Raw genomic sequence first — 19,780 nt, 5'->3', positions numbered from 1 at the left:
TTACATCAAAGGTTCTCTATTATGAGCTAGTTTTCTTGTTTCTCAGTCTCTTCTTTTCTTGCCCCACAATTTTCATCAGGAAACATGGCAAAGCTCCACAAGTGAACCCAATTGCACCTGTGTCCGACCCAAAACTTAAAAAAAGTCCTCACGAATGACCATGATTGTTCACCTTAGGCTTTGGTAAAGAAACTCCAACATGACATCATCTCTGACCTTTCGGTAGCAATCATAGAATTCCTCATCACTATTGAACTGACTCATAGAATGGTTGGCGTTTTATGTATCAAGCATCAGTTAAGAATACTAGGTTTTAAGGTTGGCATTATATATATTTCATGTTTAATGGTATTAGATCCATCCAGCAACAGTGATTAGTAATGATTCTTCAACGGAGGGAATGATTTGTTCAGACCCTGGTTTCCTATCTAGAAGAGCAGTTGGATTGCTATTTTCTGTGGTCTGTACAAAATCTCCACCATTCTTCTTTGTGTTCAAATGCAGTTTTGACCAGAACTTATTTAGCTAGATGCTGAAGTTTACCCCCCTGGGTTGACAATTGGAAGACCTCGCAGAGACAACATGCTTATCCCTTCCAACTGAAGAAAACATTTGTTCCTTTCACTTCCCTTCTGTCTCTGTCTGGAGGCTGAAGCTGTCTTTCTCCACTTCCACTTCAGAAAACAGGTTATTTACATGGAAGGAGGAAAGTCCATATCATGCATATTTTCTTCTGCCCAATCTTGTGCAGATAGTGCATTAGGAAAAAATGAAGATACTGGTGACCACATCAAACAGAGAATGCATATGCCTATCACAGTTGAAAGCAGCAGGTGAGTTCATGTCAAGGCATCAAATTATAGTACTAGATAAATTATGCACAGGCCATCCAACATAGACCTGGAAACCTCGGAAGGCATAATGATCATCTTGGCTATCAGTTGTGACAGTTAAAGGTCGCTGTATTTGGTGGTTGTAACATGTGCTGTTGTGGATCTTGTCTGTATAAAACTCAGGGAATCCCCAGAGCAGTAGCAACCTTAATGAATTGAGAGGCCTTTCTACAGCAATGGCTTCGTTTGCCTTCATTCTAGCTCACGCCATGGTTCTCTTAGTGCTGATCCTCTCATCCTTCAACAGCTTTGCTAAACATGGTTACTCATCCACCCGCCACCACCAACACCACAGACATCACCCCACGAATAAAGCCACAATAAATCCCAGACTGCAACAAGCGTATGTGGCTCTCCAAGCTTGGAAGAAAGTAATTTATTCTGACCCTAAAAACTTCACTTCAAACTGGATTGGCCCTTCAGTATGCAATTACACAGGAGTCTACTGTGCCCCTTATCCTGACAATACCAAAATACAAGTTGTTGCTGGCATTGACCTCAACTTTGCTGATATTGCTGGTTTTCTGCCTGAGGAACTAGGCCTTCTCTCAGACCTTGCATTGATTCATCTCAATAGCAACCGGTTCTGTGGCATCCTCCCTCAATCATTAGCAAACCTTACTCTACTCTTTGAGCTCGACCTCAGTAACAACAGATTTGTAGGCCCTTTCCCTTCTGTTGTACTTTCTCTTCCGACGCTGAAGTTTCTTGATATTCGCTTTAATGAGTTTGAAGGGCCGTTACCTCCTCAACTCTTTGCCAAAAAACTGGATGCAGTTTTTCTCAACAACAATCTCTTTACTTCTGTCATACCACCAAATTTAGGCTTGAGCTCAGCATCTGTTGTGGTGTTTGCGAATAACAAATTTGGAGGCTGCCTTCCTCCAAGCATAGCCAACTTTGCAAACACTTTAGAGGAATTGCTCCTGATCAATACTAGCTTAACAGGGTGCCTGCCACCTGAGGTTGGATACCTATACAAACTTAGGGTACTAGATGTGAGCTCCAACAAAGTAGTTGGTCCAATACCTTACAGCCTTGCAGGATTAGCTCACTTGGAGCTCCTCAATTTAGCTCACAACATGTTTACCGGAGACGTGCCTGCTGGAGTTTGTGTATTGCCTAATTTGTCCAATTTCACATATTCTTATAACTTCTTCTGCGAGGAGGAAGGCATTTGCATGAACTTGACATCCAGAGGCATTGCGTTTGATGACCGTCGAAACTGTTTGCTGGAAAAGCCTCTTCAGAGGACCAAGAAGGAATGCAGTGCAGTGTATGAGCATCCTGTGGAATGCTTTGACTATCACTGTGGTGGTTCTGGTACTCCTCCTGCCCCAACACCACTGTCTTCACCTCCCAGTGGCTAACTTCAGCAGCAACTATAGTCATCTCAACCAGCGAGCAAAATAACAAAATCCATGTTGGTTTTGCTGGGGCCCTGTAAATGATTTGATTGAAGTTTGTCTTGCAAATTTGCTCTCATCTTGAAACTTTTGATTTGTCCATGGCAACGTTTGTATGAGTAGATGTTAATGTTGATTGATAGTTGATACCCGAAGTTTCAAATTATCAGCTCATTTGTCACATCAAACATCTGAAGCCACCCTTTCCTTTTAACATGTTTTCAAAGCTGGTGCTTATTACTAACCAAGAACTCATATAACACTCTACCAAGATCTAATCTGTGTTAATTTCTCCCAGTAGTTTTTTCATCAAGTCCTGATCAACTGTGTTAAATCATACTTTTAATGGTGTTCATCAAGGATACACATTTACCAACTTTGAGAATGCATCCTGATAAACTCGTATAGAAGTTGCCAATTAGGAGATCCCTAGCAAATAGATACTGCAACACTCATTCCCATTAGGAGACAGTAATGTATCTTGATAAGCTGCCTTTTGCCAGCCTGTGAATATTGCCAATTTTATTCAAAATTAACGAAATATAATTATTATTGGTGATCATGCAATAGTGAAATCGACTTCTTGGCAATTCAATTTGAATCGAGAAATCAAACCTTTGAGCTGTGAATATGAACTGGATTTTCAAGAAATCCACTTCCTAAAAATCCACTACCATAATGCTATTTTATTTGTTCATCTGGCTCAACTTATTTAACCTTTTTTTTTTTAATGTAATCCCCTAATGTTCGATGATTGCATTGAACCCAACTACTCTGGAGTCGTGCACCATTGGACCCTTTCCGGGATGACACTACCAAGTCTCGAATTCATTTAATTTCAATGGCTTTCAATGTCACTTCAACATTCTTGTCGATGAGCTAGATGCTGATCCATGGTTTCCTCCACTTTTTTTTGGGTTGGGGCCCCGGGGGGGGGGGGGGTTTGGTGGGTGGGTGGTCCTAGGAAGGGCTACAGCACGTTAACAAGAGACTAAAACGTGGGGTTGCCACTCCAACAATGCCATCTGCAAGCAGATTCCTCAATCCCGCCGGTGGATCCTGTAACTCTGAAATTTCCCGCTGGTGGACCTGTGCAAGACTTGCTCTGCTAGCCTATCTGCGCATCTGTTTCCCTATCTTCAGCTCTGCTTCACCTTGCACCCTCATTGCCATAACCCATCGTTTCATCATACAACAACTAAAAAAGCCATCATAAGATTGAGGTAAGAGAAATAGGGTCGTTAATGCAACAGTGCCGGTGGAAACAAACATAGGGAGTGGCAGTGCCGGCCGTGATGGCAGAGGTGGCGTCACTGGGAGCAGTGGATATAACAGCAGTCTGAATTTTATTTTTTTTTTTTTAAAGATTTCGGTGAAAAATGACTATTAGTCCATTACTCTCATATCAATCCTGTAACTGAATATACACCAATGCACCTACCTTGAATTGTAAGCTTAGAACTGTACCCTTTTTTTTCTTTCCCCATAGAGGGATCACCTAAGGTCTCCAATACCTATGAAACTTGGGTGGGGAAAATGACAACGCTGGGAAAAAAGTAAGAAGAATCATCAATTTTCAGTAAAATGTTACACTACTATAATGTACATCACAATACAACTTTGCAGGTCAGCAAGTGCATCCATAACTACACCTAGTTCTCGCCCTTTTTCCAAATATGTAATAAGCCGAATCTGGTCCATTCCTCCAACCTGAGATAATATATTGTTGTTAGAAGCTTCTTGGTTTTTTTTTTTTTTCCTTCTTAAAGAAACAAAAAGTAAAAGAAGAAAAGCTTAATGCAAGATTTTAGTATGGGGCTAGTAAAGTTGTTATAGAGAGATTTTAGGTATTACATGTTCTGCAATGAGCTCTCAAGTGCAAAGGAGAAAGCTGCCTTCTCTAAGAAAACAAAAACTTCAGGACATTGACAAAATTTATTTGGCAAATTAAGCATGTGAGACATGTTAAAAAACTTAAACGTGTATAGATGCAAGTTTAGCCCTTTTGAAATGCCAAAAAAATTTGCAGACACAGATATTTGAGAAAGTATATTCTTTTGGTTCAATGAGAGACTTCAAACATTATCAAGGGGGAAATGGGAAAAGGGAGGGCTTGAGAGTCGAACCAGAGAGCTCATAGTCACCTAAGCTAATATCCCTACCAGCTAAGTTGGATTTCAGGGACAAGAAAGTATATTCTACTGCAAAATATGCATAATCCATATTATAAAACTATTTGAAAATGTCCCGACGTTAACCGTTACTTTGATTCCCAACAAGATTTATATACTTGAAGGATCTGACATTACATTAAAATTGGAAGGTGGAAAAAAAGAACCGACCCAGTAAGTTAGCAAAGTTAAACAGCAATTAAGAGTCTGTAAGAAGCCATTTACCCCAGTTAGCAGGTTGAGCAATGTCAGTTGGTCCTTGAAAAAATGGATGGAAAGGTCATACAATCTCCTCAAGCTGGTGGAAGAGGACGTCTGCAGGTTGGGCACTCCATTTTTATGTCCATCCATCTTTGTAAACAGCCCGAATGAAAGAAATGATCGCATGGTGTAACCTAGATTACAAAATATTCAATCAAAACATATACTTTTAAAGATGTCATCCTGTGAAGTAATTGAAGTGTTAAGCATTTGATTTAATACCATGCAATCATTAGAGCGTTGAGTAAGGTCGATTGAAGTCATACAAATGACACAGTCTGTGGCATGGTTTGGATCCTGATCAAACCTTCTATAATAGCTGTATTTCTCAGGTAAAATCTGCACAATTCAGATGAAGGCTGTTTAAGACAGAAATGCAAAGCTCCAATCACACTATCACATGCATAATGAAAAAGCAACACTTTTAACTGCTCAGTAAAGTACAACAAAATAGCTGCTAATCAATTTTTTTAAATGTGTCATTTCTCTTATATATCCATCATCACACACTAGTATGGCTAAACCAAAACTACTCCACTGATCATTTTAAGACTCTTAAAAAAAGATCATTCAAGAGATTCTCTTTTTATACCACATTAGGCACTCTCTCTAAGATACGCAAGCTCAATCCTTCAACAATCCATAAAACTGAGAGAAATAAAAATATATAGTTATTCACAAACATGTGAATCTATCTTCCATGTAGCATCAGTGAGAAGAAACACTGAAGATATCAAATCCATATTCTTCTTCACAATTTACCAAATTTAACAGGTAGATGGCGACAAGACAATGCAAGTAGTTATAAATGACATGACTTAGGTACTTTGACTTAAACAAAAAATACTATCAGAGCATGAATTGAAGAGAAGAAAATAACATATTGCCCTTTTGCGATATTTTATAAGAAATAATTGCATAGGAGCTTCCAAATACAAGCATTGGGCTGTTACGCTATAAATTGTTACAAGTAAAACTGATATGATTAATCCTGCTTGAAACTCATACAAACTGTAACATTGATCCAACAATTACAGAGGCTAAGATAGCAAAAAACCTAGATTTAGTAAGGTGAAACACATAGCTAATTTGACAATAGGTATGCAAACCACTTGACAACATTGTTGAAGCCAGAAAGGCATGGTGGAAAAATTTGTACATGCTGTCACTCTCAGAGGTCAGTTTTGAGAGAGGTAGATTTGTGCTGCACAGTTCATAGAGGACCAGTTTTTTGTTTGACAAAAATCAATGCAGAAAATAGGGATGAGAAAAGGTGGGGCAACATGCAGCAGCAAATTTGTGTCTTTTTTGGTTATGAACAAAAAATAGCAGGGATATGATTATATAAATATCATAAAAAGTGTTAGACCTGTCGGGGAATAAACCACCGTGAACCAAGGTAATGTTGTAGAAGAAGAATTGAAGCCTGGAAGCCCATAAAAATACCCAAACAGATGCACCAGTTCTTGTCAGGCGCTATTCGCATGAAGTTGTGAGGGCAGCCAAAGACGTACAATGGAATTGCTAACCGAGTTACAGTCATTCCTATGATATAATGAGGATGCAGTGGTTTTCTCGAGTCTCGAACCACATTAGTGACAATTTGAGGTATCCAAAATGAGTGCATAAGCAAAAGAATAAGCCGCAAAAACTTGTGGAACTCATACGTGATCAAAATCCCACCCAAAAGGATTCCATCTGCAATAGATTTAAAGGTTATTGACAAAAATCTACATGCATATACAATATATATTTCTTTTAGTAACTCTGCTAAAAAGGCAAGCTGAATAAGTGATATTCAAACGAGAAATGAAAGTTATCCAAAAACACCATCGATGTATATACAAGTGGAGGTGGATACTTTAAGCTTTAGACAGAGAGAGAGAGAGAGAGAATCATACTATATTTAAAAGGGTTCAAAATTATAACAAAACACCATTACAGTAGGTCAGACAGTCTACTAGATTGGGGCACAACTAGTAAGATTCTAGTCTTTCACCTTTACAAGAACAAGAAACATTTTCCAACAATTATTCCATTTACCATACTAATTTACAAGTTAGAGTGACTAAAACATTCAATGCAAGGAAAACAAGCTGCAAAGACATGTATGCAGCTTGCTAAAACATTTGGAGTAAATAGAGGGACAGAAAGCTATACAATCAGTATTTAGTTTTCTTTGTAGAACAAAAGGACAGATAAATGGCATAGATACAGGAAGACGTACTTTTTCTGAAAGTAGCATAAAAATATGCCAAGGACAATATGAGGGTACATATGATCATGTTTTCATCTATATGCCTAACTAGACATTCTTTTCTCACATACTTTGTAGATATTTTATAAAATGATCAGCAGGGAAGTACATTTGGGTCTTTGCAGAATAGTTACATAGAAGAGCTTGAGTGCACTAATCTCACATTCACACCTAGATATTCCACGAACAAGCATACTTTACAAACTATATTTGCATTAGCTTATTCCCTGTCTTTTCTTCCAATTAAATACAGACACTTGTTATTCATCAACAAAAGATTTGATAATGTGTTTGACTAACCAAGGAGTTGTATTCTCACTTTTTCTTCATTGTCATAGTTTGCAGTAGGCATCTTGTAACTGCAGCATGTGTTTTCAACAAGTGTCACGCAGTGACTGCATCTGATTTTTTATTAACTACTTAAGGCCCAATAGAATGCCAGCATGCATGGAAGAGTATCCATGTAACTGACATGACATGTAGCCTTGTTTGCAACATTATTGCCAATTTCCACTTTCTTGTAATGCTACTTCTTATATCAGGTTGGCTAGATGATGCATTGGAAGTATTGTTCCCAAATATTCTGAATCTTCATACCAGGTCATTTCTCCATTATCATTAATAGGCAGTGTTTCTCTTTATCTTGTAATTTGTATTTTGTACTAATTACTATGGAAACAGTAGTTGTCTTAATAGGAAGATCTCACCTTAACAAAAAACATGTGTATGTACACATATCTCCACTAAAGGAAATATATATTTTGATCTACATTGGTTGATATCCACATTAGTATCTAGAACCATTCTAACATTCAACAAGAGAATACTCACAGAAACGACTGTAAAGAACTGATAGTTCACGTCTCATTGCTTCCCATCCCTCTCCATTATTCATAGGCCTACTTGCTTTCCATATGGCAAGAAGGTAACGCATCTCAAATATTGAGAACACGACAAACTTGAAGAAAGCTGCAGTTGCAAAAGCATTGAATAGAGATTCTGCAGGCAGAGACACGAGTTAATAATCCAAATGAACCAGAGGGAAAATTTTACATAAAATACATAGAGCTCCAGAGCTGAATACTGCAGCGGGGATAAAGATAGAATAGAATTGGTACAAAATTGGCTACAGAAATTTTTTTAAAAAAATTATTTGAAACAGTCATTAAGGAACAGAAAGACAAAATGCATATTCACTGACTCTGAGCTTCAGCTAACTGTATTCCACCACAACCGCTAGGAATTCAAAACCAGGAAGCACAAAAGTTTGCCAAAGACAATTCTCTTCACTATGACAAATACGCCTCCAAGCATGCAGGTTAAAAGAACAATACGAGTATCTGAGGTTCAGCTAACCGTATTCCACCATTGCTGCTGGGAATTCAAAAGCAGGAAGCAAAAAATTTTGCCAAAGACATTTCTCTTCACTACCACAAATACGCCTCCAAGCATGCAGGTTATAAGAATAAGAGGGGGGAAAAAAGTCCATTATGAAGAGAAAGATCCCAAACTAGAATTCATCTATGCTCTACCTCTAGCATGTACCTATAAAAAATGTTATTCTTATAAATTATGAGTAACTGGCTTTTTCATGGCCAATATAAATCAGGATTTTGTCATGAAACTAGGAAGAAGCTTTGCCACAGCAACTGATTTACATGGGCCATTTCAAAGGGAAGAAAAACAACAAGAGATAGATTACACAAGGTTAAAGGGTAAAGATAATGTACTTCATTAAGAAAGAAAAAATGTGGTTATTTCACTTAGTAACGTAGAGATACACACACATCAATCCAGTTCAAACTTACCAACTAGAATTCCAGCTGTCAGATGCAATAAACAAAGATATGCGTCCATGATAGCCTGCTGCCCTATCATCAGTATAGACACTTTGGCAGCTCCCTGTAGGAATGATACCAAATCAGTTAATTCTTCCATTAAGCAATATCAGAAGGAAGGGATGGCAAACCTGATATCACTTCCAGACTTAGTAGAAATGAAAACCTATAGAGAATGAAACTGTTTTTACCAACAAATGAGCATGATTAAGACAAGGAATCTTACTGATTGAGTGTTACTATGTTCCATTTGTCGAATTAACAGAAGAACTTGAAGGAAAGAAACCTATAGTGCCACAACTTAAGGAATCCACCAAAAGAATTTGATAACAAGATAAAGGAAAAACAAATAAATATCCAATTTTCGATAGAAGGATACAAAGGTGACCATCAAGGTGTAGTTAACTGCTTTGTTGTAGTAAACCTCAATGTTGACAGAAGTGGCATTCAAAGCAATGGGTGAGAAACAATCTCCATCATCATCCACTGAAGGGCTTTCCATCAGTCCCTCAAGATGATATCTATCATGGTCTCCATCTAGCAAAAGATGAAGGGTAAAATAGATTAAAATATTCTCTAGAGATCACAAAAAAACTAGTCACATGATTAAATTACTGAGTTAACAGAAAAAGCATTTAAATATAACCACACACATCTTGTACAAAGTCTCTATCAGATTAAACCTATCATTCAATTTCCTGGCAAACCATTTTTCTCTCAGTAGATGTACATCAAACAACCAGATTTGTCAAAGGTAATATAATATTTCAGTACAATATATTTAAGGATTATGTCTCCCTTAATACTCAACTACTAGAATTACAGTTTTTATGTGCTGGAGGTACAATTGAACCATTTGCAGTATAAATAGTAGCATCAATTACTGCTCAGCACAAAAAGGTTGCGTCTTTACATTTACACTCCAGAATGAACATCACAAGATGCAGTGGGGGAAAAGAAAAAAGGGAAAAAAAAGAGTAGTCGCTTACACTAGCTACCCTTATTGTTGACCATTATTATTTCTTAAAAAATGCAGTATAAAGTCAAATTGTTGAATCATTTAATGACCAATAGTAGACAGAAAATAAGGAATAAAGAAAGAATTCATATGCTTTAGTTAACTCATGTACCATTTTGAGTGGATGACATATGTGATATTTGAGCCGCAATTTCAATGTTACAGTGTTTCTCCATTTCATATATGGGTGCTGCAATAGAAGATATGATTAGTCAACCTCACCCACCAGCTATGAGAACTTCAAGTCATGATGGATGAATAACATTACAATGTTTTCTTTTCCAAATTTTGTCACGTGGAGACTCCTGGAACACCTGGGATGAGAAAACTCCAAGCTGTGAAAGAAACAATGACTCAAGTCATTCCAAGTCATAGTTGTCATGAATGGACACATTAATTACCAGGATAAGTGGCAAAATGGATATTTGGTTATTAAATGGTTTTAACTAAATGGATAGTGGATCAATTCACATCCAATTAAAAAATAGATCCAAATGGATTGGATTTACATGGCTAATGTAAAACCATTATCCTTCCATGCAACCATTTACTCTTCCCGAATAAGTTTGGATCCAACGATTCAACTACTGATTAGTAGTCATTTGGGCATTCCTCAATCTAGTAAAAAACCCGACCAACTTCAAATTGACCTCTTCTTTGTCCAAGTGATTTCGGGCATTCTTCAATGTGGTAAAAAACCAGAACCACTTCAAATTGACTCTTTTTCTTCCAAATGACTTCGCTCGGGTTTGGAAACTTTAATATGCTTCAGCCAGGAAATCTTCATACTTATCATCATCATCAATCATCAAGTGAAGCCAATGTCTAATTCTGGTTGACTCAAAAATGGCCCCTATCAATTCTTGAGTTACGAGTTCAAAACTGACTCAAACTCATATTCACATAGGAGCAGCAGAGGGAGAATTCTGCAACAGATCCATATTCTCTCGGGTTTTGTAACGGGTCAAGTTGGGTAAAGCTCAAAGCAAGTATAGTATGTGGGTCAGTGCTTGCCGTGTGTGTGAATGTGTGTGTATAGCGTGATATGTGTGGAGAGAGTTTCATTTTTTTTTTTTTTGGATAAATGGATTTAGATGGATGAGATGGATAACCCATTTAAATCCACCAGTTTACGTGGATTTAAATGGTGAACCATTTAGCGTCATTAAGAATTTCTCACTCAATCAAATCCATTTAACCTAGGTTTATTTGGATGGTTTTGGATCCAAATTGCTTGGCTTTGCTATCGGTCGTGTAGTCGCTTATAGAATACCAAATACTATTTATTTTCCACTTAATAAGGGAAGGGGGGAAGGGAAGCGAAGCTTAGTGAGCCTTTGCCACCCCTACTTAGGTGAATCCGGGAAACATCATCTTGGACCACTTTGAGAATGATCTAATTTCATCTTAGACAACATTCAAGGTCCATGGGCAACACAACATTTTTGTCAGTCCTAATTTTCAAGAAATGGAAACCCAAACTCATCCCTTGATTGAACATCTTTCATATGTCTAGTATCTGTAGAGGGTACAACATAATACTATGCTCTTGCCTGTTGATCACAAAAGTTGGAACAAGGAATGAAGGACGATTGAAATCTCTTACTTGCTGGTCCATTCCAACAAAAGTAGGGGAGATTGCTTAAAGAACTCATGTTGACCATTAACAATGGCCAACTGTTGAATGAAAGTTTTACAGTAAACAGAAAATAGTCCTCGTTCTAGCTAGCAGATGCACACCAAAAAATCACTCAAAGGTTACAAAACCTAAACTATAGATTCCCTCTGGGCCAGCACCTAACCAAATGGAAGTTTAAATGATCAATTGATACAATACTAAGGATTCTGAAAAGTCCAATCCTCCTAGCAGATTAAAACTTTGATTCAAAAAATTCCGAAATCTTTCACAAAAATAAAGATAGAACCACATTAGTTTGTTTATAACAAGCAGATAAAGGAAATTTAGGCTCTCTTTGGGTTAGGAGTTTTTTCAAATACTAGTTTTTGAAATACAATATTACAATAACACATCTAGAAAACACTCCTAATACACCTAGCAAAAACATCAAAAACTAACTAAAAGAAACCACCAACCCTTTTTTCCTCCACCACGCCGCACCACCACTCCTGCAGATCTGGTCCCTCATGACTAGATCCGGTACCCAGGAAGGAGGGGAAGGGGCAGGGGGAGAGGAGAGGGGGGAGGGTGGAAGGGGGGGGAGAGGCAGCAGAGAAGGGAAGGTGTGCGGGACGGAGAGGAGTTGACAGGCAGGGAAAGGGAGGCAGGTGTGGCGGGAGGTTGAGGGTGGTGGGAGAAGGAACTTTTTAACTTTTCTAAGCCACTCCAAAAAAAAAAAATTAAATGTTACGAAACACCCCAAAGTACATTGCTACAGTATAGTTTTTTAAGATTAAATGCTACAGTAAATTTTTTAAAAACACCTAATCCATAAGGACCTTAATTATGATCTTCCCTTTAAACACAACATTTCCACAACAGACTGGAACAAAAAAGGAAAGGAAAAAAATTTAGAAAAAGGCAAAACCAACCAAACACACGTAGAAACTGTCAATGGAACTCAAACAGATACCCCATTGCTTAAAAGCAGCATCACATATATTGAATTTCTGTCATTCAAATGACAGTGAACTATTTTGCATTCAATCTGAAAAGCAGAAAATGCAAGCACCATTATCCCACAGAACCATCAAAAAGTGGACCATAAGAGATGGCAATTACCAAGTGATACGGATTCGATAGTATATAGTCATCTTCCTGGCCAAACTCGCCCTCTTTTCCACTGCAAATTAGAATTTCCAGAAATGTGAGTTATGAAAGCTTCCAAAACACTTCTGCAGATTATATTAATAAGCAAATCAGCATTTCCTAAATGAATTTTTGTCTTTCTCCTTTCCATTTTCCCTCTTTCTATTTCCTTTTAAGGCGAAGGAAAGGAGAATAGGAAAGCAAGAAAGGCCAAAAAGATGGTGAAGATGCTCAACAAGGAAATCATAAGTCAAATAAATTCAGCATAGAGAACAAAGGGCCAATCCAGAACATTTTCGAGAAGTGATTTTCTAATTCAATTCTAAAAACTTAGTGAAGTAATCAAAATGTTGGGATCATTTAAACCAAAGTAACTTGAGCCATGAAACTTTTAGTAGACAGTCAAAACCATACAGGTAGAGAAAGTCCAACTAAAGACTGTTGCAAAAAAGAACAGCAAGAATATGAAAAGTTACCAAAACGTGTCCGCAGAAGATACCAATGACAACATTAGCAGCAAATGCATAGAAGTGAATGTCAAATTGTGGGTCAATTAGGGACCAGAAGCAGGTCATCCAAATAAGATCACAGCTACAAATAATTTTGCACTCAGAAAAAAATAAAAATAAAAAAAAGCTTCAGATTAGAACTAAATATTAAGTCACAAATTAAGAACCCGGGTCTCAACTAACCAATCCAATATCATGCAGACAGGAGCCAGACTAGATATACAGATGAGGGATGTTTACACGGATGGTTACACATTCAAACTTTCTTCGCTGGCTAGAGACATATCTGCTATTGGAAATATGCCATATTATGGTGAGAACTGGCAACAGAGTTTCAAAGCATATTTAAGCAGAATCATAGCAGGATTATGTAGGACTAGCGGCTGCACGCATATCCTTAAATTACAACAGGAGTACAACCTTGATTGTGCAGACACCATATTTAAAGCAATATCATCCACCACTCCCAAGAGTGATTCAGAAGAAGAGAGTGGAAGCAAACCCAAGAATACCTATAAGTTACCAGTCGGAGTTGTCTGAATGGCCATATATAGACCCCTTCTATTCGAATTTGGGCACCACCAGCTTCACGTTCATTATCATAAACATCATGGAAGATTAATACACCCTATTACATATATTAACAAAACAAATGAGAATTGCATCACAAACAGGAATGAGTTTTGGATAAGAAAATTCCCCAAGAATAAAGCTAAATGTTTGAATAGGTCTAAGAGTTACTTGTATAAGCACAGACATTATGTATTCGCAATGTATAAGCACAAGTCAAATACAGGAGATGTAAACTGTAACTGTACAGGAGATGTAAAATGTAACTCTATATAGTCAGTCATTACATTGCTGGCAATTAATTATCTATCCCAGAACAGATTCAACACCGACTGCTTTGAAACAAAACAATCTGCTGTTTATCGAAACATTTCCAGAGACACTCGGTCACCAACTTGATATAAACTTAACTGATAAAGAATTTCAACTGCTATATGTATGTATTTCACAATCAAAGCTAGCTAATTACTTAAAAAGTATACGGCTTTTCTTTCCCCTATCAGAAGTGGAGGCAAAGACTAATTTTGACCTACAAAAAATTCACGTTAAGATGCAGGATGAACAAATTGACAGACAAGGGGTGATCACCGTGCAGATTGAAGGTTTTATTCAGCCATGAAATGAATCAGACAAGCTAAGACAAGGACTGTTCATCCAAGCCACTGCTAGAACAAGCAGAATGATGGTATCACCTGAACGTAATGTACACCAGTTATTTTGGTTGGAGTGCTAATTAGTTCAAGGACAGAGTTTCCATTGGATTTCTTGAAATCAGGAAACCTGGATGAGCTATTTGTGGAGTCCAGAAATCTCCACGACCCTGCAAGTCATAAATCCATTGAATCATATAATCAGCAAGGTGTAGTATCCAAAAACAACTTTGAGCACATTTCATTAATAGTAGTCAAATCAACAAGATATTTACTTTTGGTCCTATTGATATGTACAATAATATTTAGTCACTCTTTGACAGAAATACAATTACCAGTTGTAACCTCATGATATCATTCAAATTTACATGATTCTAGCAAAGATTCTTCAAAAATGCCTGCCCAAGAAAAGGAAAAAAAAAAAAAGAACACATAGGAAAGGGAAAATATATTAATAGGACATGCAGGCACTTCAGGGTGCAGACTATTTTTTAGATGCTAGCAATCATGGAGCATGAATATCCGAAAGATCTCCCTAACAAGTATCAGAAATAAAAGTTCCAAACTGCTCTGCCACTGATATGAAGATTTTGTAATACTCAATAGCATTCATTAATCAAACATGACAGATCACTCTTAAAACAGTATCTAGGCAGGCAAAAACGCCTTACATCTTCCACCTCTTTCCTAGTTTACACATGTCCGTGAAATTATAAATTTGCTTCAAGTTACCTCATCCAGCTGAAACTGTTAATACAACAAAATAGAATCTTAAAGCATGACTCAATCAGACAAAAATGTTCAACTAGAAATAAATACTAATTACCTTTAAATTTCCAAAACAGGTATAGTCAAAGATTGTAACCTAATTTCAATTGTTTCAGCTTCAAAATATTCATATCCTTCAGGCTTAACACAATGTATAAAATAGGCTACTAATTATCAGCAAAGTAAAGGTACTTATAAGCGTATTCAGCAACATAGAAAAGGTATACATAATCAAGACCAGAGAACGGATGCATGTGATAATAAAAGAGCCTTGATCTAAGATGATAAATTCAAAGCAAGATAACTGACAAACCTCTATATGTTCCTGTTATATTCCATGCAGAAAAAGGGCCCAACTCGCTCTCATCTTTTCTTACGAAAAGCCACTGTTAAAAGCAACAATGAGAATTACTCCAAGAAAAATCAATGCAGAAAGTCGGATGGAAAAATATATGACAGGATGAAGATACAAATTAGTGAACTTGCTTACAGAAAATCCAGTTTTTATTATGTTTAGTATGTTAACTTGGAACAGCATATCCGAGCTGGAAAGGCATATTTCTGAAACATAACTTTCTCTAATTTCTTTCTGGAGGAACCTATAACCATTAACTTAAAGCAGATGGATATAACCTTAGAGTAGTTTTTACACATTCTCAAGCCTCAGTTCTAAGTTGGCTTGTACAATCAAGTATAGATATACTACTAATGTTCAAACAACAAACTCACATAATTTCAATGCACGGGAATATGGCCTTGTTTTAGGACTTTTGAAGAAACAAGACACCTATGTTCCCTTTCATTGTTGAGAAGGATATACACAATCTCTTTAAGTAAGAACACCTAGAATTTGTCATTTGAATAACAGGTACATACTTCATTGCAGTTAAAATTCTGTTGCACTAGTCTGCCTCAAATGCCAACTTAAATGAGGTTCTTGTCAGAAAGATACCCATTTTATCCTATAAGGATCACAATTCTGTTATCAGAAATCATGAAATGATTACGCCATATTTAATGCAATTCTTTTAAAGGTAAAATAAACCAGAAAGTTCAAAGATTTCAAGAACTTTCAGCTTCTGTACCTCACCTCAAACACCTGAGATGATCCACCTCAAACTCCACAAAATGCCCTAATTCTTCTTATTTTGCTTAAAAAACTTTAGCTGAAGCTAGTTCTTCTCATTGCCCAACATCCTATTCCACTTATCCACACAGAATATATCAGAGAAATCCAGCCTCCAATACCAAGAGTAACCCAAACAGCTTCCTGGCAACAAATTATTGCACCAGGAATCACTTCCAAAAGTGCTCCTTCAATAATAGTTTTGGCAATACAAAACCTCTACTTATTCTTCCTTAACATTTGGTCTGTGTCCAATATTGACGTAAACAGAGGTGGAACCTTTCACAATCCATTGACCTCTGGGGGGGAATGAAAAAGAAATGACAGAAACTTTCAGACTGATTAAGTCGGTGACTTCACAAGGATGAACCCATGCCTGAGTTTCACGCTATAAATTGTCATGTTGGTTCAACGAATAACATCCAGCAACTAGGCCATATGAATCAGATCAAAAGACAAATTAAAGAAAGAAATCCATCCAAAAAAAAACAGTTTGTCTGAACATACATACATGCTTCATTCAATGAAAGGAAATACATCTGATCCACAACCTCCAAGATTATCATGCAAGTGAACCAATCTTTACACAAAATTAACTCTTCCACTAGTTCTTTTCTCATTCATCTAGTTCTCAGTAGGAGTGATCATGGAGAAGCTCCTTGAATGAATTCTTCTGTCAATCTGATGCTTTATTTGCTTTCAGCCTCTCATAAGAGACTAACTCGTATTCAAGCAAGACAAGCACAGTATCACTCCCTTCAGCATACCTTCCAATTTAACACTCCATGCCCTTCTGAAAACAGACAGTAAATCACCAGTCGGAAATCTCCGTAGGTGCGTACTTTCCAACTATAGAGGTGGTTATTTATGATGACATCTGTGCCTTGTGCTAATTCATACCTCCAACACATGAAACTATAATTATTCACCCACACAGATGTCAATAAGGAGCTGAAATGAAGTCTCAGTAGCTAAACCCTTTGTCATACATACTCTCGGATTCTCGATCCAGCCAATTCTCAGGCTGCCCTCATATGAGCGAGGACCCATATGGAGTAGCTAATTGTACATAAAGGTAAACACGTCACCTATATCCACTCTGAAAGCTACTAAAATGTTCACGCAAAAATTTCTACATTAATGGTTACAAAACCTAAATTCTAAAATATCCTGGCCAGCTGCTTCTGAAACAAAAATAATGATAATTCACGAACAACTGCCAAAGTGAGAATGCAATAGAAAACTCCCAAAATTTTTATCACCCAAAAAAAAACCAAAATTACTTCTTTTATTCACAAACTAGTCAAGAAAATTAATTTCCCCAGCAAGTCACACAATTTATGGCTTTTCCTTTGACTAAACATTCAACATTACCACCATAAATAGAACAGAAAGGCAAAAGGTCAATCTGTAAAGTAAAACCAAACAGACGCTTAATTGGTCAAAACACCATAACTAGATAATCTAAGAACAAAATTTGTAACCATAATTGGATAAACAAAGCCTTAAAAATTCAATACTAACCTCATCACCCCATGATTGACTTCTCTCCCTTAAAGGCCGCAGCCCCAGAACTGGATGAAAAACAGCAAAAGCTAACCACAATCCAAAGCAGATTCTTGACGAGAACCTCAAATTCACCCTCTTTAGCCGATAAAAATCTAAACTTTCAACCAAACCCATCTCGAAAGCAACTTAAATTCTTATCCTTGAAGCTTTTTTCCACAAACCCAAACGAAGAAATGATCCCATTTCACTTAAAAAGGAGATTTTTCCAACTAAAATTAAAAAGGGGTTGTTGCTTATACTGAAATCAATGGATTGTTTCACTTAACTAACGACCCCCCAACAACTGATCGGCTTAAGGCACCGATCAATCTAAAGAAAGTGAGAGCTCAACAAACTAATTCAGAGAACAAAACTTGTAAATTGGAAAGGAAAACATTTTTTATAAATGATTGAGCAGGATTCTTGCTGTTTCTCTGGGTTTTAAGCTTTAACAACAAGAAGACCCTTCACTGGTAAATTGTAGTGCCAGAAAAGACATGCTCCTGATATTACTATTTGTTTAACAATAATTTAGTCGGAGACAGTTATTGGAATACTTTATTAATGAACTAGTTAAACGGCATAATCATGCTTAGTAGATTGCAGCATAGAAACTTTCAATGTGTGATGAAAGGAGAAGTAGGCGTAGTGCGTGTATTTTTTGAGTCAAAAGGATGAAATAGAAAGTCTAGTTAATTTTCCAGCGACTTCCAAAAGGAGTTAAAAATGTAGCTTGAAGGAAACAGATAAAAAATATTGGCAGTATTTTTTGGGAAACCATACTATAAACATAGAATGCACTATAAAACTGAATTTCCTTCGACAGAAATTACTTTGTTTGGATTGCCATTTTTCTCTCAAAAATATTTATGTTTTTCATAAATATATTTTTTAATTACCTTTTAATCTTATATATATTCTCACTATAATATATTTTTTTACAAAAAATATAGAAAATAACAATCTAAATGGACTCTTACTATATATGTTTGTGAATCCTCTAAAAATGTTCCTAAAAGCATAGGTCTATGCATATGCCCATGGCTACTGAATGCCAAAACTCAAATTTCGATGGTATAGAAATTTTTCAATAATATAGTAATCTCACCTTTGTCAAATGATTGTGATTTGAGAATTGAGGTAGTTTTATTATTATAAAAAGTTGTAGTGAAAAGAATTAGTTCAATTTGGATTGTGGTAAAAGTTCTTGAATTTTATAGAATATTTTCTTACTTGTTCTCTTGAATTGTTGCATATTTTCATATAAAAAGTTCCAAAAAATCCAATCCAAAATGGTAAACTGTGACAATCATTCCCCTGCTTGCACAAGATCATAAGTTTTTGCTAGTATCTCTCTTTTTATAAATGAGATTTATTTTACCATTTTAAAAATGTATTAGTGGCTAGAGGGTTTGGATTGGGAATAAAAAATACATGGCCACTTGCAAATTGTTTGAATATAGGATGATGCAATTTTAAACTCGTTATTCAAAATTAGTGTTTATCCCAATAAATGGATTTACAAGTGAATCCAAAATTCGTGTGGAGAAAATTTACTCATTCAGAAAAAGAATTATAAAAGAAAATGAGTGGTAAACTAATATAATTGATTTTATTGAGAGGAATTGAGAATTCTACCTTTTCTGAGAGTCGGGCGAGGGACTGGTCCGCGTTGGCCCTATCCGAAACTTGAGAGAAACCGATATTAGTGCCTTTTGACTCTTGACAGTAAACATGTGAAAGCAGGAAACCATCAACTATATTCATCTCAGGCGATTTTTATTTTTGCACTATAATACATTTTCATTTTTTTTACCATGCTACCCCCAAATAAATTATGCCATGAGATTTGAATCCTTAATTTGACAACAGAAAAGACTCTAAGAATCTTCTTCTAATTAGGTCTACAAACGAATTGAGTGCCATGGGATTTGAATCCTTAATTTAACAACAGAAAATACTCGAAAAATCTTCTTCTAATTAGGTCTACAAAAAAAT

General features: G+C 36.5%; 2 protein-coding genes across 4 annotated transcripts; one reads left to right on the top strand and one right to left on the bottom strand.

The window, feature by feature from the left end:
• The first annotated feature begins 692 nt into the window (after positions 1-692).
• LOC113743412 (leucine-rich repeat extensin-like protein 4) lies at positions 693-2,487 on the top strand. Its single transcript, XM_027271409.2, has one exon. It carries the CDS (start codon positions 1,070-1,072, stop codon positions 2,261-2,263), a length of 1,194 nt encoding a protein of 397 aa, XP_027127210.2. The 5' UTR covers positions 693-1,069; the 3' UTR covers positions 2,264-2,487.
• Positions 2,488-3,672: 1,185 nt separating this feature from the next.
• Positions 3,673-18,451, bottom strand: LOC113688233 (transmembrane E3 ubiquitin-protein ligase FLY2). 3 transcript variants are annotated; one of them, XM_027205993.2, is made up of 16 exons: positions 17,759-18,451; positions 15,422-15,494; positions 14,383-14,510; positions 13,633-13,748; positions 12,585-12,645; positions 10,113-10,179; positions 9,957-10,034; positions 9,206-9,363; positions 9,053-9,112; positions 8,797-8,890; positions 7,820-7,987; positions 6,101-6,429; positions 4,954-5,070; positions 4,696-4,865; positions 4,154-4,199; positions 3,673-4,009 (listed from the first exon to the last, which is right to left on the bottom strand). In XM_027205993.2, the coding sequence occupies exons 1-14, from the start codon at positions 17,915-17,917 to the stop codon at positions 4,764-4,766; spliced, it is 1,710 nt and encodes a 569-aa protein (XP_027061794.1). In that variant the 5' UTR covers positions 17,918-18,451; the 3' UTR covers positions 3,673-4,009; positions 4,154-4,199; positions 4,696-4,763. The 3 variants fall into 3 exon arrangements, with proteins under 3 accessions (XP_027061794.1, XP_027061795.1, XP_027061793.1); XM_027205994.2 differs by having other exon boundaries at positions 4,154-4,194; XM_027205992.2 differs by lacking the exon at positions 4,154-4,199 and having other exon boundaries at positions 17,759-18,450.
• Between the last annotated feature and the right edge of the window lie 1,329 nt (positions 18,452-19,780).

This window comes from Coffea arabica, chromosome 5e (assembly GCF_036785885.1).
Source record: "Coffea arabica cultivar ET-39 chromosome 5e, Coffea Arabica ET-39 HiFi, whole genome shotgun sequence".
Lineage (NCBI taxonomy): Eukaryota > Viridiplantae > Streptophyta > Magnoliopsida > Gentianales > Rubiaceae > Coffea > Coffea arabica.
Note: the sequence above shows the minus strand (reverse complement) of the source record. Positions and strands in the feature narration are given on the sequence as shown.

Excerpts from the sequence above, each read along its gene's own strand:
- LOC113743412 (XM_027271409.2), top strand. The coding sequence starts at position 1,070 with ATGGCTTCGTTTGCCTTCATTCTAGCTCACGCCATGGTTCTCTTAGTG.
- LOC113688233 (XM_027205993.2), bottom strand. The coding sequence starts at position 17,917 with ATGGGTTTGGTTGAAAGTTTAGATTTTTATCGGCTAAAGAGGGTGAAT. Across the intron at positions 12,646-13,632 it reads CTCCGACTGGTAACTTATAG|TGGAAAAGAGGGCGAGTTTG; the intron begins GTATTCTTGGGT and ends TCTAATTTGCAG. Across the intron at positions 7,988-8,796 it reads GACAGCTGGAATTCTAGTTG|AATCTCTATTCAATGCTTTT; the intron begins GTAAGTTTGAAC and ends CTCTGCCTGCAG.